Here is a 16,478-nt window from a genome sequence, read left to right as displayed (position 1 = left end):
GCCTAAATTTTAATATTTACTCTTACCATTTTCTTTACCACGTTTGACACATAGTGGGAACACAAGTATTGGTATCCTTTATTACTGTAAGCCTCTAAATTTATTTTACCCCAGTGGCTCTTCCTGGGATAACTATGCAAATATTTCTGTTGTCCTTTTTAGTATGGACAAACTTTACTTTTAGTAAAGTCTTTTCTTGTGTGTGTGTGTGTGTGTGTGTGTGTACATATGTGTTCATATCTATATATCTGTATGTATCTATATCTATATCTTTGCATGTCTCTTTGCATGTCTCTTCCAAATGTTCTGACTTAAAGATTCCATTGTATTGCATTCAGTGAGATAGATTTCATTGTGGTATAATGAGATAGGACTTCAGTGCATTGGATGCTTAGTGTAAACTTGTTTGAAATGAAAATCTTTTAAAGTAAGATGGATAATTTAATGACATCAGCACCATAAAGTAAAAATTGAACACTCACCAAATGAGGCTATAATATTCTTACTACTGTAAGACAAGCATTCACTTTTGAAGAAAAAAAATGAGTCTTTTTATGATGCTGGATAGTTTGACAGCTACTAGATATTGCTTGTTAAATAAGATCTTGCTTCTATTGATGAGCTCTATTATCTGTATTTTCCTGACATGACTCCTGGGGCTTATGACTGTTTATCCATTAGTTATCTGTCATATGTGAATAGATCCTTTCCCCATAAGAGTTGATTCGTAGTATATTTGTTGTGATTTGCTTCACTGTGCTGTATGACCCTGTCACATGCACATGCAACTCTTGTTTCAAAAACAAAAACGAGTTGATACATGTTTCTGCTCCTTTTGGAAGTGGCCAAAGTCAGTGTTTCCTACTAAAACATTTCTGAAAAACTGGCAGGGAGAAATAAAACCCCATTAGATTCCATGCTTGTCCAACTCAGTGGAAAAAGTAGTAATCTCCCATTTGTTCTGGAACACCTGCTGGTAGGTTTAATGAGTGTATTAAAAACTGAGCTGCCTTGATATTTCTTTTAAAAATCTTCTATTGTCTCTCTTGAGCCTGTTTGATTGAAATCTGTGATTTGCTTACTTTTTATGCTATAGTTTCATTTTTTTTTCCATTTTTGCCTTGGTATAAATTTAATCCTTTACGGATATGTCAATGTAACAAACATAGGAAAATTGTACACCTGATATATTTGGACTAATTGGTTTTGGTTTTTGTTTTCCAGCTGGGACAACATATATCTTTAGCAAAGGTGGTGGACAAATCACATATAAGTGGCCTCCTAATGACCGGCCAAGTACACGAGCAGACAGACTGGCCATAGGGTTTAGCACTGTTCAAAAAGAAGCTGTATTGGTGCGAGTGGACAGTTCTTCTGGCCTGGGTGACTACCTAGAGCTTCATATAGTAAGTACTTTAAAAATATTTAACTTTTGTCTTTACTATTAGTTTTTTTTTAATAACTTATACTTTTTCTTTTGGAAGTTTCTCTTCCCCAGCAACCAGTACTTTGGTACAGAAAATATAAATACAATCTAGAAGTAATAAGACCTTATTCCTGCTATTGTTGCTAAAAATGTTCTTTACAATAGAAAATATATTTTTTTGGTTGTTAAGTGTGAATTCTTCTCAGTTCTCTGTTTACAAAGATTTATTTTGGTATGTTCTTATTGACTTTAAGCAGATTTGCCAACTTAATAAACTAAGTTATTGCCTAGTTGATACTGTTACATCTGACTGGAAGCAGGAGGTTGTAATACTGGTAACATCAAAAGATCTGAATCGGGTGTCCTTAGTTCTTTCCTCACTCTAGAATTACAGTGAATTACAGTGACTAGATTGTTTCTGTGCCTTCTTATATTCATTTTGATACATAAATATCAAGAAAGTACAGTAAGCTCTTACCATTAATATCCTGGAACCCTTGACCATTCCTTTTTCTCCAAGCTCTAAGTCTACTGTAAGAATTTAGTCAGTATATCATAGATGGAAAATAATAGGTCATGAATAGAAAGCTATTTTTTTAAACTTTTCCCTTAACTGATTTATAGCTTGAAGACTCTGCCATATATTTCTGCATTCAGAGTTACTAATGTGTATAGTTGTAATTCTTTATCTTCTTGTTTTATTAAAATATTTGCAAAGTACAGGTAATCTCTTATTGCTAAGAGATATCAATATTTTACTGATATACAAAAGTAACAACCATAAGAAAGGGTCAACTATTAAACTCTAAAGGGTTATTATCATCATAGTTCTTACTTGAAAATCTGTATCTTCTGGAAGGTTCCAAACATATATAAGTCTTTCCATTTCCCTTTATATCTGTGAGGCATAGTTTATCTTTTCTGTCTCATGTGATTGTGTAAATTTGTTTTGTTTTGCTTTTGTCCATCCCTATAGGTTCTCCTTTTACTAGCACCCATGCCTCAGAGGACAATTTGATTAGGTCAACAGATTCTTTCCTCTTGGACACTGGCTTTCAGGCACTAATCCTAAAACAATTAGGAAAACCACCAAACACATACAAGAGGAAAATACATTATCACAGACTTTTGCAGGGGCTTAATTTTCAGTTTTATTCATTTATTTTCTTCATCTTAGTTTTCCATTAGACTTCTATGATTTCAAATAAGCTCAGTAGGGGTTTACACTGACCACAAGAACTAAATTCATTGCTAATCTTAGAAAGAAGAAAAGAGAAAACACACAACACACACACACACACACACACACACACACACACACACACACACCTCAGCACAACCATTATTGAACTGCCATAAATTTTCAATTCAAAATGCAGTTGTCAAATCGGAACCCTGGGAAAGTAATTTCAACTGCCTTTCAGCAAATATCTAGCAATCAAAATTGAAAGCATCTGGATTTTTATGGCATCATAAATAAATGATTAGTTGAGATAAACTTAACTAGTGCGGTAAGGAATGTTGCTGTTTAGAGTAATCTCAACTTTCTAAATGTATTTGCTCCACTCTGATTTAAGAGCCTTGCAACTTCAAAAAAATAAATAAATAAGAAAACAAGAGCTTTTGCTCCTGAAAGAAATTACTTATTGATCCATTACCAATTACACACTTACCCTCAGAAAAGTTTCTACAATGATCATTCTCAAATCATAAGGGGCAATGTTACTGAATTTACTCAAACCACTGTTGTTTGAGTTCTGTTCTGTGAAGGCCTCCTTCTTTCTCTATCTCCCTCTTGGTTTTGCCTGGCTATTCACTGTAGATTCATTATTTGTCTCTATACATTCTCCCTCTTGGATTTGCTATCTTCAAACTTCCCCTTGATTTGAGAGCCAGTACTTGACTGGGAAATGCAAAATGTATATTGGTTCCCAGGGCTTACTAAACACCCTTGTTGGTCAGCCCTACTCCTCCTATATCAATTGCTAGTATCTGTCTTAGTCCAAACCTGGCTAACTAAAACTTATCTCCCTCCCTTTTTCCTCATTGCATGTAAGTGGTGATCAGCCATTAATGACCTAGCAAGTTGCCTATATGGAAATAAATCACTTCTTAACATATTTCAACATACAAACTAAATTAACACAAGGCCAGTGTTGTGGGTTTTTTTGTTTTTGTTTTTGTTTTTGTTTTTGTTACGCATTTTATACTATTGAAGTTACCTCCAACTCCTATAATGTTGGCTACATAGAAGAGGAACACAAAGAGGAGTTAGATATTTTAACAAGCAAAGGGAGGGAGGAAGGGAGGGAGGATGTAAGAAAGGAGGAGGAAAGGAAAGGAAAGGAAAGGAAAGGAAAGGAAAGGAAAGGAAAGGAAAGGAAAGGAAAGGAAAATTAAGTGTCTGAGTACTAGAGTTGATACCAGTGGGTGATAGAAATGTTCTTAAATAATATTAGATTTGAGAATATTCAGACCGTATTTTGTTACATTATTTAGGTACCTTTAAATCTATCCCAATTTTCTCTGAATCACTTATTCTGCTTCTTTCAGGGTTAGAAGTTTCAAAGGAAAACAAGATTTGTAGGATTATAGTTTGTCTACTATTGTTGTTTGATTTTTGTTTATGAACATTACTGACTTAAAAATTAACCTGACTGATATCATAGATGATATGTTTTATCTGTAAATGTTAATTATTATCCATTAAAATGCCAGAAAAACTTCTGTAAACCTTCAAGATCAGCCAAACATAAACTCTGTGCTAATCTTTAAAAATTGTATTTCTACCTTTAATTAATAAGTTAATCAGTAAGCTGGAAAGTTGATTGTACTCCTCACAAGGGACTCCAGTCTTGCTGAAATGTGCAATGCCATTTCAGTTAGATAACTTTTAAAGTATGACTGGCATATAATTTCGATGAAGATGTAAATATTTGACATCATCCCATTTCATTACGTTGATTATTTGGATTTTTACTTGAAAAGATAATCATATTTGAATTTTGATTAATTGTACCCTTAAAGTTATAACAACTTGGAATAAAATGTTTTTTGAGTCAGGTAGCCTTGTTTTTAAGATATTTTAAATAATATTAATATTTCTGCTACCACTGTTATGCTCAAAGCCATATGATGTTGCTATTGAAACTTTTAAGGTTTTAGGAGGGGATGAGGGCAAGATACACTCATGAAGTAAGGAACAGTTAATTAGCATATAGCCTAGAATACTAGCACTTGATAAATATTTTCTGAAATAATAAATGAATTAATGAATTATATATTGAAAATATGATGGCTTAGGTTAAGAAGACAGCTTTTCATTAGTCAACATGAAGCCAAAGATGCGGTGTAGTTTTTATGTAACGCAGAAAGTCATTGAACTACTTAGTTATAACAGAAAAAAATGCAGCACTTGATATGCAATAGCTATATTATCGAAAAGTTGCATATTTTTATTGATTTGTTTTTTGAATCTTCAAGTAAGAATTGATTATGGTAGTTGGTTGTTTAGAGGAAATGTGTGGTGGGAATTTTTGTTGGATGAATGATTGTCTCTCTTTAGTAATTATCTCATTTATTATAACTCATTTTTATCATGAATTGTTCTCTGATTGTTTCATATCTGCCCATTACTTTCCAAAAAAGATAAACTGTCTCATGTCAGAGAACACAACTTGATAATAATGATGGTTAATAAGAAACATAGCATAATCTAGAATTGGGGCTTTTCAACATTCATTTTACTACATGCTAGCAGCCTATCCAGAAATATTTTCTGAGCAACTAGTATGGCCCAGGTCTATGTTAGGCTCCATGGATACAAAAATAAATTATCTCACCACTTAGTAATCATCTCAATGAACAATTGTTGAATGGATGAATGAATGAGCCAAATGGGATCCTTGTCACCAGATAGCTTAGGTTATTTACAGTAAACATATTTTGTCCCAATGTGACTCCATTTGGTTCATCTCAGTTTTTTCCTCTTTCAGCTTTAACTTTCTTATCTGTATAATATTTGTAAGAATATAAACAGATGATTGGTTTTTAGGATAAAGAATATAAAGAAGACACTTCTAAGCTGTAAAGTGTTATACACATTTAAGTTAGTAGTGTTAAAGATTATTTAATCAATATTGAGTAAAATAATTATTAGAAACAATCAACAAAAAAGTTAAATTCATTAAAAAATTAATTTATAAGGCATATCTAGAAATTTTACCAGTGTTTTCACTCTAGAGGAAGCATCTCATATATGTCAGTCTGGCAACATTCATTACAGATTACTTAACCCCTCTTTGACTTACAGGAGAAAGCCAGTGCAAATGTGTGCTCACTCACTGCCATGAATATTAACGTGTACATTGGTTCTGACCAGGGAAATGTGTGGAGGGTGGTAGAAAGGAAGAGTGAAGAGTGTTCTTTGAAATTCTTTCATCTTGGGAGCATGAAAGAGCATTGCAAATTTGATTAGTGAATTGTTGTACATATTTGCCGTAAGTGTTTCTTCTTTGTACTTTGCTGGGTTGGAAGCCTTATTTTTGAAACTAAGCTCTTAATTGATTTTGATTTAGAAATACACCTTTTGATCAGTGGTTTTAGTGTAGCCTAGAAGCATAATATATTTAGAGTAAATATTACTTGTCCTAAAATAACTTATCAATATCAGTGGCAAGTCAACACTTTCTCATCTTTCTCCTCATCTCTACATTTTATTTTGCTTTAATAAATTTTACTTAATAAACATTATTTAGTGCATTATATACTTTATAATCCTGCTCTATTAAAACTAAATGTAAAAACATCTTTTTAAAGTCAACAATTATACATAAGCGCAAGATAAAACACAATTACTCCCTTACAGGCTTTTCTTGAATTTAAATTATGTTCCATCTGAAATTTTCTTTGTAACCAATAGATTCACCTATTTTAAGAGTTTTACTTTGCCATGTAATATTAAAATTTGACCCTGTTAATCATATACAGTAAATATTTTATTTGGTTTTGTTTTCCTGGTTCTTGCATGAATTAGAGAACATGTTGCCTTTTTGACTAGAATATTGAAAGAAAGACTAAAATGACGTCTTTTTTAGTATGTGTTGTAAAATTTTTGTTCAGGCTTCTAAGGAACGAAAGATGCAAGTTATCTTTGGGGAAAATGGGGGAAGTTATGGTCATAGTTCTGTTGGCTTAAGTGTTATCCAGATATCTTAAAATAGTCTCTATTTTCACAATGGGTATGGTCAAGTGCATTAATACAGACTATTTCCCTCATCATTTTCCCTTGGAAGTTAATTCAGTTTCTCATTTTCTGATTTACTGGTTGTCACCTGTGGTATACCAGTAACTCTCTGAATTTGACTGCTAGATTTCTAGAATTATTTCCTTTTTTGAAATTCCACTGCTTTGTACTTTAAGAGAACCAAAACAACTATCTCTACATACACCTTCTCAGTCCATGTACTTATCAATTAGAATTATCTTGCTGTATCTATTCTGAATACTTTCCAGGCCATTCCATACACTTATATCAGGTTAATTTGCTAAAATGTTTCATTTCACTTGTTCCTTTATTAAACACATTGATGTCTCCCAATTATGTACAGGTAAAGAAAGGCACATTTTATGCCTGACATTTAATGTCCTCAACATTCTGAACTTAATTTCCATTTTCAGGTCCATTTTCCCATAATTCTGTACTTATCTTTTTACTCCAGTGAAATGTATTAATCTATTTGTTAATGAACTTCTTGTCATATCTCTATATCTAACTCTGTCCAGAAAGTTTCTTCTTATTCATTTCACTGTCTCGATTCTGCTCAGTTGTCAACTTCTCTATTCAAATGTTGGATGTTTTCAGGGTTGTCTCTGGGATCTTATAGCCTCCTGAGCTAGCAGAAAGAAGTCTAGGGCTCAGAACTGTCCTTGGAAGAGCTGCTGAAACAATACCTAGGTAGAGAAAATATTGTACATAGTTTCTGCTCCAACCAATGATCACTACTCTTCTTGATCCATTCCTTTGTGGTGGATGTCAAGCTATTTTATTTATTTTTGACAGAGACAGAGTGCAAGCATGAGCTGGGGAGGGGCAGAGAGAGAGGGAGACACAGAATCCAAAGCAGGTTCCAGGCTCCAAGCTGTCAGCACAGAGCCTGACACGGGCTTGAACTCACGAACTGTAAGATCATGACTTGGGCTGAAGTTGGACACTCAACCGACTGAGCCACCCAGGCACCCCAGATGTCAAGCTATTTTACAGAAATAGTTTCAAATCCATTCTCATTTAGGTCCTGATGAATTTCCTTAGCAAATCTTTTCTTATGCCAAGCTCCCAAAACAAGGGACCTGTTGTTGAATCCTTTCTAACTACTGACTCTACTTCCATTTCTGCTGTGGCTCTTTTTCAAAACCTACTTTCAAGTAACATCTCTTTTGGTTCATTCAACACATCATTATTGATCACCTATGATGCAGTTCAGACTGTGCTAATTATCCTTTTCTATATAACAAATTTACCTACAATTTAGTAGTTTAAAACAAAACATTTGGAATCTTATACGAGCTTGGGAATCCAGAAGCAGCTGAACCAGATTAAGAGATTCCCAGGAGAAGACATAGTTAAGATCTGCCATGCTCAGAACATACCTGATACGTTTATTCTTATGATCCAGACAGAGTCCACGTGTATGAGGAAGAAATGATGAGCAACAATGAAAGCATATGAAAACAGGTTATTAAGGATTCTGGTTTTGTAGAAATCTAAACACAATATAGATTGATGGAAAATGAGTAATGAAGACATTGCTTGAGGGTTAAGAACTAGTTTAGGGAATACATACTGAATTAGGAGTCATTCGTACACTGATCAGGAAGACTCCTTTTATTACACACACACACAGACACTGAAAGCCGTAAGCAAAATGCACGAGAGAAACAGAATTTAAAAATGCAAACAGCATAGCTAAATATGTCTACCACAGATCAGGAAGCAAGATGACAGTGACACAATGACAATGGAGTCCTATTAAAGCTGATGCTGGGCCACTGCAGACAGACGCATCTCATTTCAATGAAGGAAGGAAATGACTTAGGTGAATATACTAGGGGACACTCAAGTTAATGGTAGGCATAAATAATCTACATTTTAAATCAGGAGGAAAGAACTGGAGATAATGTTCACTGAGCTTGCAAAAGTCATTTTGATGAAAACATTTTCAGAGCTGTGAAATCCAGTTTATGTTGTCTTTAGGAGCTTACTTTTGGAGGTAGTATGCTGGACCTCAGAATTCTTAGGTCAAGACAGAGGAGGCCTATACCCTACTGTAGATCAGGCGCATAAGCTGTTTAACTTTCTGCCAACAAATGTAGCTCTGGAAGAACATCCTGCCATTATGCTTCTGAGGTGACACTTTAATGGTGGGCTCTTCCCATCAAGGAAAATACTTCCTCCTGAATGTTCCCATTAGAGTCTTCCTGCCCAAAAAAAGTAGAAACACAAGATTGACAGGCCTGAAAAGCTCTTTGGTGAAAGATCAAAATTTAATTGATTCTTGGAGCTTTTTGGTCTGTGAAAATAAGTGAATCTTAATATTGAGTATTATATAAAATTCAAAGTGGAATTTTAGCTAGGAAGTATAGACTGCTCACTCCCAAATACACATCTTTTGTACTGACTTTCCCTCTGATGACTATACTTAGCATTTCCACCTGGATGTCTCATGGGCACCTCAAACTTACCGCCTTAAAAACTGAACTCATGGGCACCTGGGTGGTTTAGTCAGTTAAGCATCTGACTCTTGATTTTAGCTCAAGTCACGATCCTAGGGTCATGGGATTGAGCTCTGCATTGGGCTCCATACTGAGTGTGGAGTCTGCTTGGGATTCTCTCTCTATCCCTCTCCTGTTCTCTCCCCCCACTCTCAAAATAGACAAATAAACTTAAAAATTAAAAAATAAAACCAAAAAACTGAACTTCTCATCTTGCAACCACATATCCATCTAATTATTATGGATTAAAACCTGACATCTCCCCCATAGTTACTCTTATGACATTATCTGTTTCTCACCAAATTCCAGAAATGTTTCTCATAATATTTTGGAGGAGCTTCAAACTGATAGAGTGAACAGGGAATCTATACTCATCCTTGACCAGTCTTATTAGCAGGTGAGGAGTTGAGACACAATCTGGCAGAGCAGAGAGGGAAGGATTATAGGCACAGGCAGGTAGAGTTCCGGGATCTGTCCTTACTCTCCCTGCTTTTTTTCACCAGGAAGTATTGTTTCTACTTATCAGAATTGTGTACACAGGCATTTGGTACTTTACTACTCCTAGAAAAAGAATGTATAGTCGATTGTCTGGCGAAGAATTGGCAAAATACACTTTACTATTTTTTTTTTTTTGTAGTCTTTGTACTCTTTTCTGTTTTTGTTGGCAAATGTGGCTCATGCAAAATTTTGGGTTCAGAGTAAAGTGATTAAGTTGCAATGGCCATTTCTTCATTTATGTTGGACAGTGAGATGTTGAGCAGCAATAAGCAGCAAGAGGGCAGGGACTTTGATCTGTTTTCTGTACCTTTGCACTCCCTGAGTCCTGCTTCAGCCTGGAATTGAGCAAATAAACAAAAGAAGAAAAAAAATGTTGCAATAATCTTTTGGTTCCACAAGTTCTGCCAGTTTAATCTGCATGTGTGCATTCTGAAAATGTTCTGGGGCAATAAGTCCGTGCTGCTGGATTGTCTCCTTTGGGATAAACCAGTTTATATTTAACTTCTTAGGGGTGAGTTAGAGATGCAAATCTGAGCCAACTACTAACATATTTCCAGTGTATATGTTGCATCTTTACTGATGCGTATCTTGAGGGAACTGTCTGGTGAATCACACCTTACCTGGCTCTGTTGGGGAACTACTGGTCTTTAGTACAAATACCTCAAAAGACAAGCTCCTTAGCTGACCTCAGTGAGCACTTACAATCTGGGCTTATTTTCCAGCTCCTTGTGCTGCTACTTCCACTGCAACTCACACATATTCTTTCTTTAATTCGTACATTTAGCAAACCTTGCTTTTGTTTTTAAGTGTTTATTTATTTATTTTGAGAGAGAAAGCGTGAGTGGGGAACAGGTAGAGAGAAAGGGAGAGAGAGAGAATCCCAAGCAGGCTCTGCTTTGCTGGCACGGAGCCTGACATGGGGTTCAATCCCATGAACTGCGAGATCATGACCTGAGCTAAAACCAAGAGTCAGACACTTTTAACCAACTGTGCCACCCAGGCACCCCAGCAAACCTTTGTATTTTATTTTTCCCCAACAAGCACCTTTTGAGGCACTGGGAATACAGCGTAAAGTGAGGTCTGGGTTTGACCTTAAATAGCCTCAAATTTAATGAATACATTTCACTCTAGTGACACATTAGCCACAGAATACAGACACAGGCTGGTATTTCAAACCTTCATTCCATAAAGGCACAATTAAAAGTTTTTAAACTTTTTGAAGCAATCTTTAATGTGGCTTTTGATAAAAGCAATTAATAATTGTAGAACTATTCTAAGTTTACATATGTATCCTGTCTATATTCAGAAAAAACATATGAGAAAAAAAAATATCCTTATTAGGTTAGAAAGGAAAGGAGGTGCAAGTCACACAGGTGGTGAGTAAAGCCAAAATTTGAATTCAGACAGTCTGACTCTTGAGTCCATGTACTTAATCTCTGAGCCTTCCATGTGGGGGGCAGGTAAGAGTAGGAGGCAGTCCTTCCTCAGGTTACACCCAACTACTCTGCTGAATGTCACTTTATAAAATCAGACAACCTTAGCTCTTAGTATGCCAAACATCGTATGAATTATGAAGCATTCCAGATTATCAGCTCCAAAACCACCTTCTCTAGTTAAATAAACACATAGAAAGTTATCTGGTGGACTGATTGCCTCAACCATTTTGTAATTAGCTAACCAGCTTTTGTAAGTAGTCTGCCTTATAAATTTGGGGCATGCATATTTTTTAAAGGCTTGAAACACAATTTTCAAAAAGTATCTGTACCAATAGTGAAATGGTAGTCCAGAAATGTAGACTCCCAGACACCTGTGTTCATGTTTGCTTCTCTCCCTGAAATATTCCTGTTTGCTCCACTCCTACCTGCCCTCCTCTCCTTCCTAACCTGGTGCACATTTTATTTATTTGGATCGTGTATTTCATATATTTGCGAAGCTTCCCTTTGTTCCCTAGGGCAAAACTAATCAGGTCCTTCTTGTTAGTTACTACCCTAGTACTTTGTTTTTAATTCTATGGTATTACTTACCAAGTCACAGCTCTTTCCTTATGTGTCCTTTCAGCTCATTAAACCGTGAACTCTTCAAGGTCCCTGGCCATATATTATATATCTTTATATCTCTGTATTTTCAGATACTAGCACAGTGCTTATTAATACATGTTAATACTGTTTATTGATGAAGAAATGTATGTGTGAGTGAATGGAGCCCTTCTTTTTGGCTTGTGGCCTCCCCTTCCCTCCTGCTGGTAGTTTTCCATTGTAGGGACAGGAGCTCACAAGAGGAGTGCTCTCCTTGGAGCACAGTATGAAGTAGACTCCCAAAGGATAATGGTGAAAGCATGTGACAGTGCCCTGGGACTCCCCATTTACAGCCTATGGAGGCTGACACACTCAAGGCAAGTGCTGGGGCCTATCACAAATGGTCTCATTATCCGCACGGTATTCTCTGAGGGAAGGAAGACATCTTTCAGGTTAGACCATTGACCAGCACCACTTTCAGGTTCAAATATTCCAAACAGGTAGCCACTTCCCTGAGATTTAGTCTAAGCATGCCTTTCATCTGCTGTCTGTATTATTTTGGGTACTTACATAAAAATGTCTATGATATACTTCCCTGTATTCTGACTTGATAAGAAGAGATGAATCCAAATGGAGAAAAAGAGAGAGAGAGAAGGAGAGAAAGCAAGCAAGCAAGCTCTCTGTGTAATCAACCTCAGTCGATTAGGGTGTAGAGGGTAATCATCCTCCGCTACTCTGGCAATTTGTCCATCCTCTTTTTGTTCTCCTGCTGTGCTAACCTCTGACATGTGTTTAAATGATGGAGGTGAAACTGATTCTCCCTTTTATTAAAAGAGCTTTTAAAAATGATTTTTATTCATATATATTAAATGCTTGAAGGTATTGTTAATTATCTCAAGTAGGGTTAAAATTTCCCACTGAAATCATGCTTCCCCTATTCATTTGCTTAGTAAGAAGAACAACAACTAAACAATACTATTTAGCATGTATTGAGTGCTTACAATGGACCAAGCACAAAACACTTTGCATAAAAATTATATTTCATTTGATATTCACAATCACCTATTGAGGTATGAATTATTATCTCAATTTTACAGATGAGCAAACTGCATTTATAAATAATTGACCCAAATCACATAGCCAGTTCTGACTTCAAAGCCACGTTTTTGTTTCGTGCAAAGGAAAATTTCAGGCTAGCCCAGATATTTTTTCAAATGATCATGCAAACTAATTTACTGACCCTAAGGAGTGAATCTTTACTATGCATTGCGTTGTGAGATTCTCTAAGCATGGGCACAAGGCGGAATCTCTATGTCCTTCAACAAGAATTCACGAAATAACGGTAGAGTGCCATGATATAACACATGATATTTAGTATTAAAATTTTTGTAAGGGGTGGAGTTATAGGTGTCATTGCTGGTTTTTTTTTTTTTTTTTTTTGAGTTTTGCCTAAATGTGAGGCTAAACTAATACTGCCACAAGACTCTTGGTCTTCTGTGGAGATGAATATAAAAATAACCTGCAGTACTCTGAAAACTGGCTGGAGAGGCAGCTTTTAGCCTTTCCTCAGGTTCTGAAGCTAATGCATAAAGCCTAGACAGCTTGTCCTACTTCTTTCTTTCTTTTTTTTTTTTCTTTCTTTTTTTTTTTTTTAGTTGAATCTCTGTTTCTCAGCATGTGAATGAGGGGGGAGATAGGGAATTTATCTATTGCTTGTATTTCTTGCTGATTGAACATCTTCCTGACAGAAGTCTTCAAAGGAAAAGTATGTCATCCTGTTCATTGTTGTTAATTAGCCGCAAAAGCCAGGCTTTGGAGGCTGTTTTCCACAGAGCAACCGCAGAGAAATGGGGCTGAAATTTTAGCAGTTATATGTGAAGTGGGGTCAGGCAGCCTGCCATGTAGGTTTCAGAACTGAGCTCATGTGATCTTTAAAAGACAGGCATTGCAGAGAAATTTCACATGTAGAAATAGGTTGTAAATTCTAGTCCCCCTCCCAATGCCTGATTCAAGACCAGTGGTTGGTTGGTCATTTGTAACTGGATATTGAAAAGAGTGTTGGATAAATGAAGCAGCTGGATTTTTTTAGTATTCCAAATTGAAATGTAGATGTTGTTCATTATTATGGGAGAACCATAGTATAACCATGGTCTTCATAATTAACTAGCTTTCAGTGAGCTTTCTCCTTAGTAGACTGTGTTTCTATTATATAATCGTATTTTTAATTTACTGGCTATTTTTTTAGGGTTTTTTTGGGGGATTCTTCTGTCTAGACATAAACTGAATTCAATACATTAGTAATGCATAGAATTGGGTCCACAAGGCCAATAATATTTTATAACAGATTGTTCAGAGGGAGTTGAATTTTATTTGTTGTCCTATGTCTCTGTTTATTTTCCAGAAAAAAACCCCACATTTTAAATAAATTTTATTTTCTTAGATCATAAAAGTATTTTTTAAAAAACTTAAATACAATGAGAATAAAAAGTAAAAACTGCCTGTAAATACACCAACCTTTTTTACTGTGATGCCAGACATTCTAATCTTTAATTTTACACATGTACCTATATATTTCCTTTATATATGTGTAAATAGTTGTATATTTGCTGGCACACCTGGACATTCTTTAAAAAAATAAAATTTTTCTGTATGGTACATACTATTCTGCAGCTTGATTATTCTTATTTAATATATTTTGGACATCTTTCCATTTTAGAGCATATAATCCCATACTTACCTCATAATATCCTATTGCATGCATATACTACAATTTATTGAATGATTCCCTAATGATGGGTATTTTGTTTCAGAATCTTTCATATTACAAAGATAAAAATTTTCTTAAATTTGTAAGATTATTTCATATGTATGGTTTTTTTTAGGAAGATAAACTTCTATAAGCAGAACCACTATATTTAGTACAGAATTGTCCTTTAAGAACACTGTACTGTCAAACACTCCCACAAGCAAGTATATAAGTATGCCACAAGTAGGGCATTTTAATAAAAAAAACTTCCTCATCATTTCTGAATAATTGAGCCCCAGGGGTGCCTGGGTGGCTCAGTCTGTTGAGCATTGACTCTTGATTTCGGCTCAGGTCATGATCTCACTTTTTGTGGGTTCGAGCCCCATATGGGGCTCTGTGCTGATGGTGTGGAGCCTGCTAGGAATTCTCTCTCTCTCCCTCTTTCTCTGCCCTTTCCCTGCTCTTGCTGTCTCTCTCTCTCAAAATAAATAAAGAAACTTAAAAAGAAAATAAACTTGAAAAGAAAAGAAATTGCATTGGTTTAGAGGTGATACCAAAGCCCCTTTAGCTTTGGACACAATTTTTTCTCGTATGCTGACAACATTCTTAGAACAGCAGTGGGCTAAAGAGGCTGGATAACAGGTTTATGAATCATGTAGCTCTTTTTAGGAAAGCAGTGCTACATAGTTTTCTCGGAAGAGACAGGCAGGCAAGAGGTTAATGTCCCAGTGGGAGGCAGTACTCATTTCAGAGTCTGCCTCTGTGTTCCTCACCTTCCACACGTTCCATAATTCTTCATTTTGCCCCTAGTCACTTCTTATTTTGATCATGCAGTCCCCAGGACTTGTGCAACAGCAGTGGAACGTGACAGGCTTTTAAATGTATTAATACTGTCAACATTATTGTGGTTAATCTTAATATAACAAACAGAGTAACAACAGGTTCTGCTATTAAGCCTTTAGTAAGGCACGGATGTCTTACGCTCTCCATAGCCCTTTTAAATGAGAAAGTTCTCGAGCTCAGAAAGTGGATTACATCAAGGGACCAGCTCATATGTTGTGTACCATTTGGTAATGGCTAAGATTAAACTGAAAGAAGTAAAATGTTCAGAAGGGGAAAAAAAAAGATGTAGCTATTTAAGTTTCTCAAATTCTACATGTGATTATTTACTTGAGTCTTATCATATCCATTATGAGCTAAATCACAGCTGATAGAACCACATTTAAAATTTGAGAATATTTTAGTTAGCTTGCCATTTTCTATTAGTAATGCATGAATGTAATTTAAGCATGTGAAATATAACCCAAATGATAGTTTTTCTTTGAACTTTTTAAATTGTTTTCAAGGTGCTACTACCTTGAGTTTCACTAATGAAAGGTAAAATTAAAACATGTAACTATGGAGTTTAATAGGCACTGAGAATATTTGATAATGCCACGGCTGTCTATATTATATCCACTAACATATTTAATAGCTGAACAGATGCATCTTGCTATGGCAACACATGGTACTGAGCAGCAGGGAGTCCCATTTGACAAGTCAGTTTTTATTTTATTTCTTTATCCCAAACCTTCTCTAATAATCCCAGATTTCAGTGTGTTTTGATTTGTTAGGCAGCAAGCAGATAAGAGAGATTCTGTTCTCTGTTGCTTACTTCCAACAGGTTGTTTGGTTTCAAGATACAAAGCCTGGGAGATTCTATAATAAAATAACTGGGCAAGACTGGGTAAGACACACAACACTCAGAATGACATATCCCTAAAATACATGCATTCAGTACGAAATGGACAGAGTACCATCTTCAAGGAAAATCTGTACTGTATCAGATTAGTAAGCATCAGATTAGTAAGAAAATTCTAGCAATCAGCCTTTCAGTAAATACTAATTATGTGGTAAGCAGGTTATTTAGTTGTGACGGTTTGTATATACACCTTCTAGTTGCTTTACCTAACTAGCAATAGCTCTTGTCAGCAGAGATGCCCAAGGGAAATTGGGGTTGTTTGGTGTTGCAAGATTTGCTCCC

At 35.6% G+C, this 16,478-nt stretch overlaps 1 protein-coding gene across 26 annotated transcripts in view; it reads left to right on the top strand.

Moving 5' to 3' along the window:
* NRXN1 (neurexin 1) overlaps positions 1–16,478 on the top strand; it is a 1,120,881-nt gene that overhangs the window by 807,644 nt on the left and 296,759 nt on the right. For all 26 annotated transcript variants that reach the window (XM_053200575.1, XM_027072472.2, XM_053200578.1 and 23 more), the window contains one exon: positions 1,225–1,406. In XM_053200575.1, the coding sequence (XP_053056550.1) occupies positions 1,225–1,406 (182 nt within the window). The remainder of the gene's footprint in view (positions 1–1,224; positions 1,407–16,478) is intronic.

The sequence above is a fragment of the Acinonyx jubatus genome, chromosome A3 (genome assembly GCF_027475565.1).
Source record: "Acinonyx jubatus isolate Ajub_Pintada_27869175 chromosome A3, VMU_Ajub_asm_v1.0, whole genome shotgun sequence".
NCBI classification, from domain to species: domain Eukaryota; kingdom Metazoa; phylum Chordata; class Mammalia; order Carnivora; family Felidae; genus Acinonyx; species Acinonyx jubatus.
The sequence above is the reverse complement of the archived record's forward strand: the minus strand, read 5'-3'. Positions and strand labels throughout refer to the sequence as shown.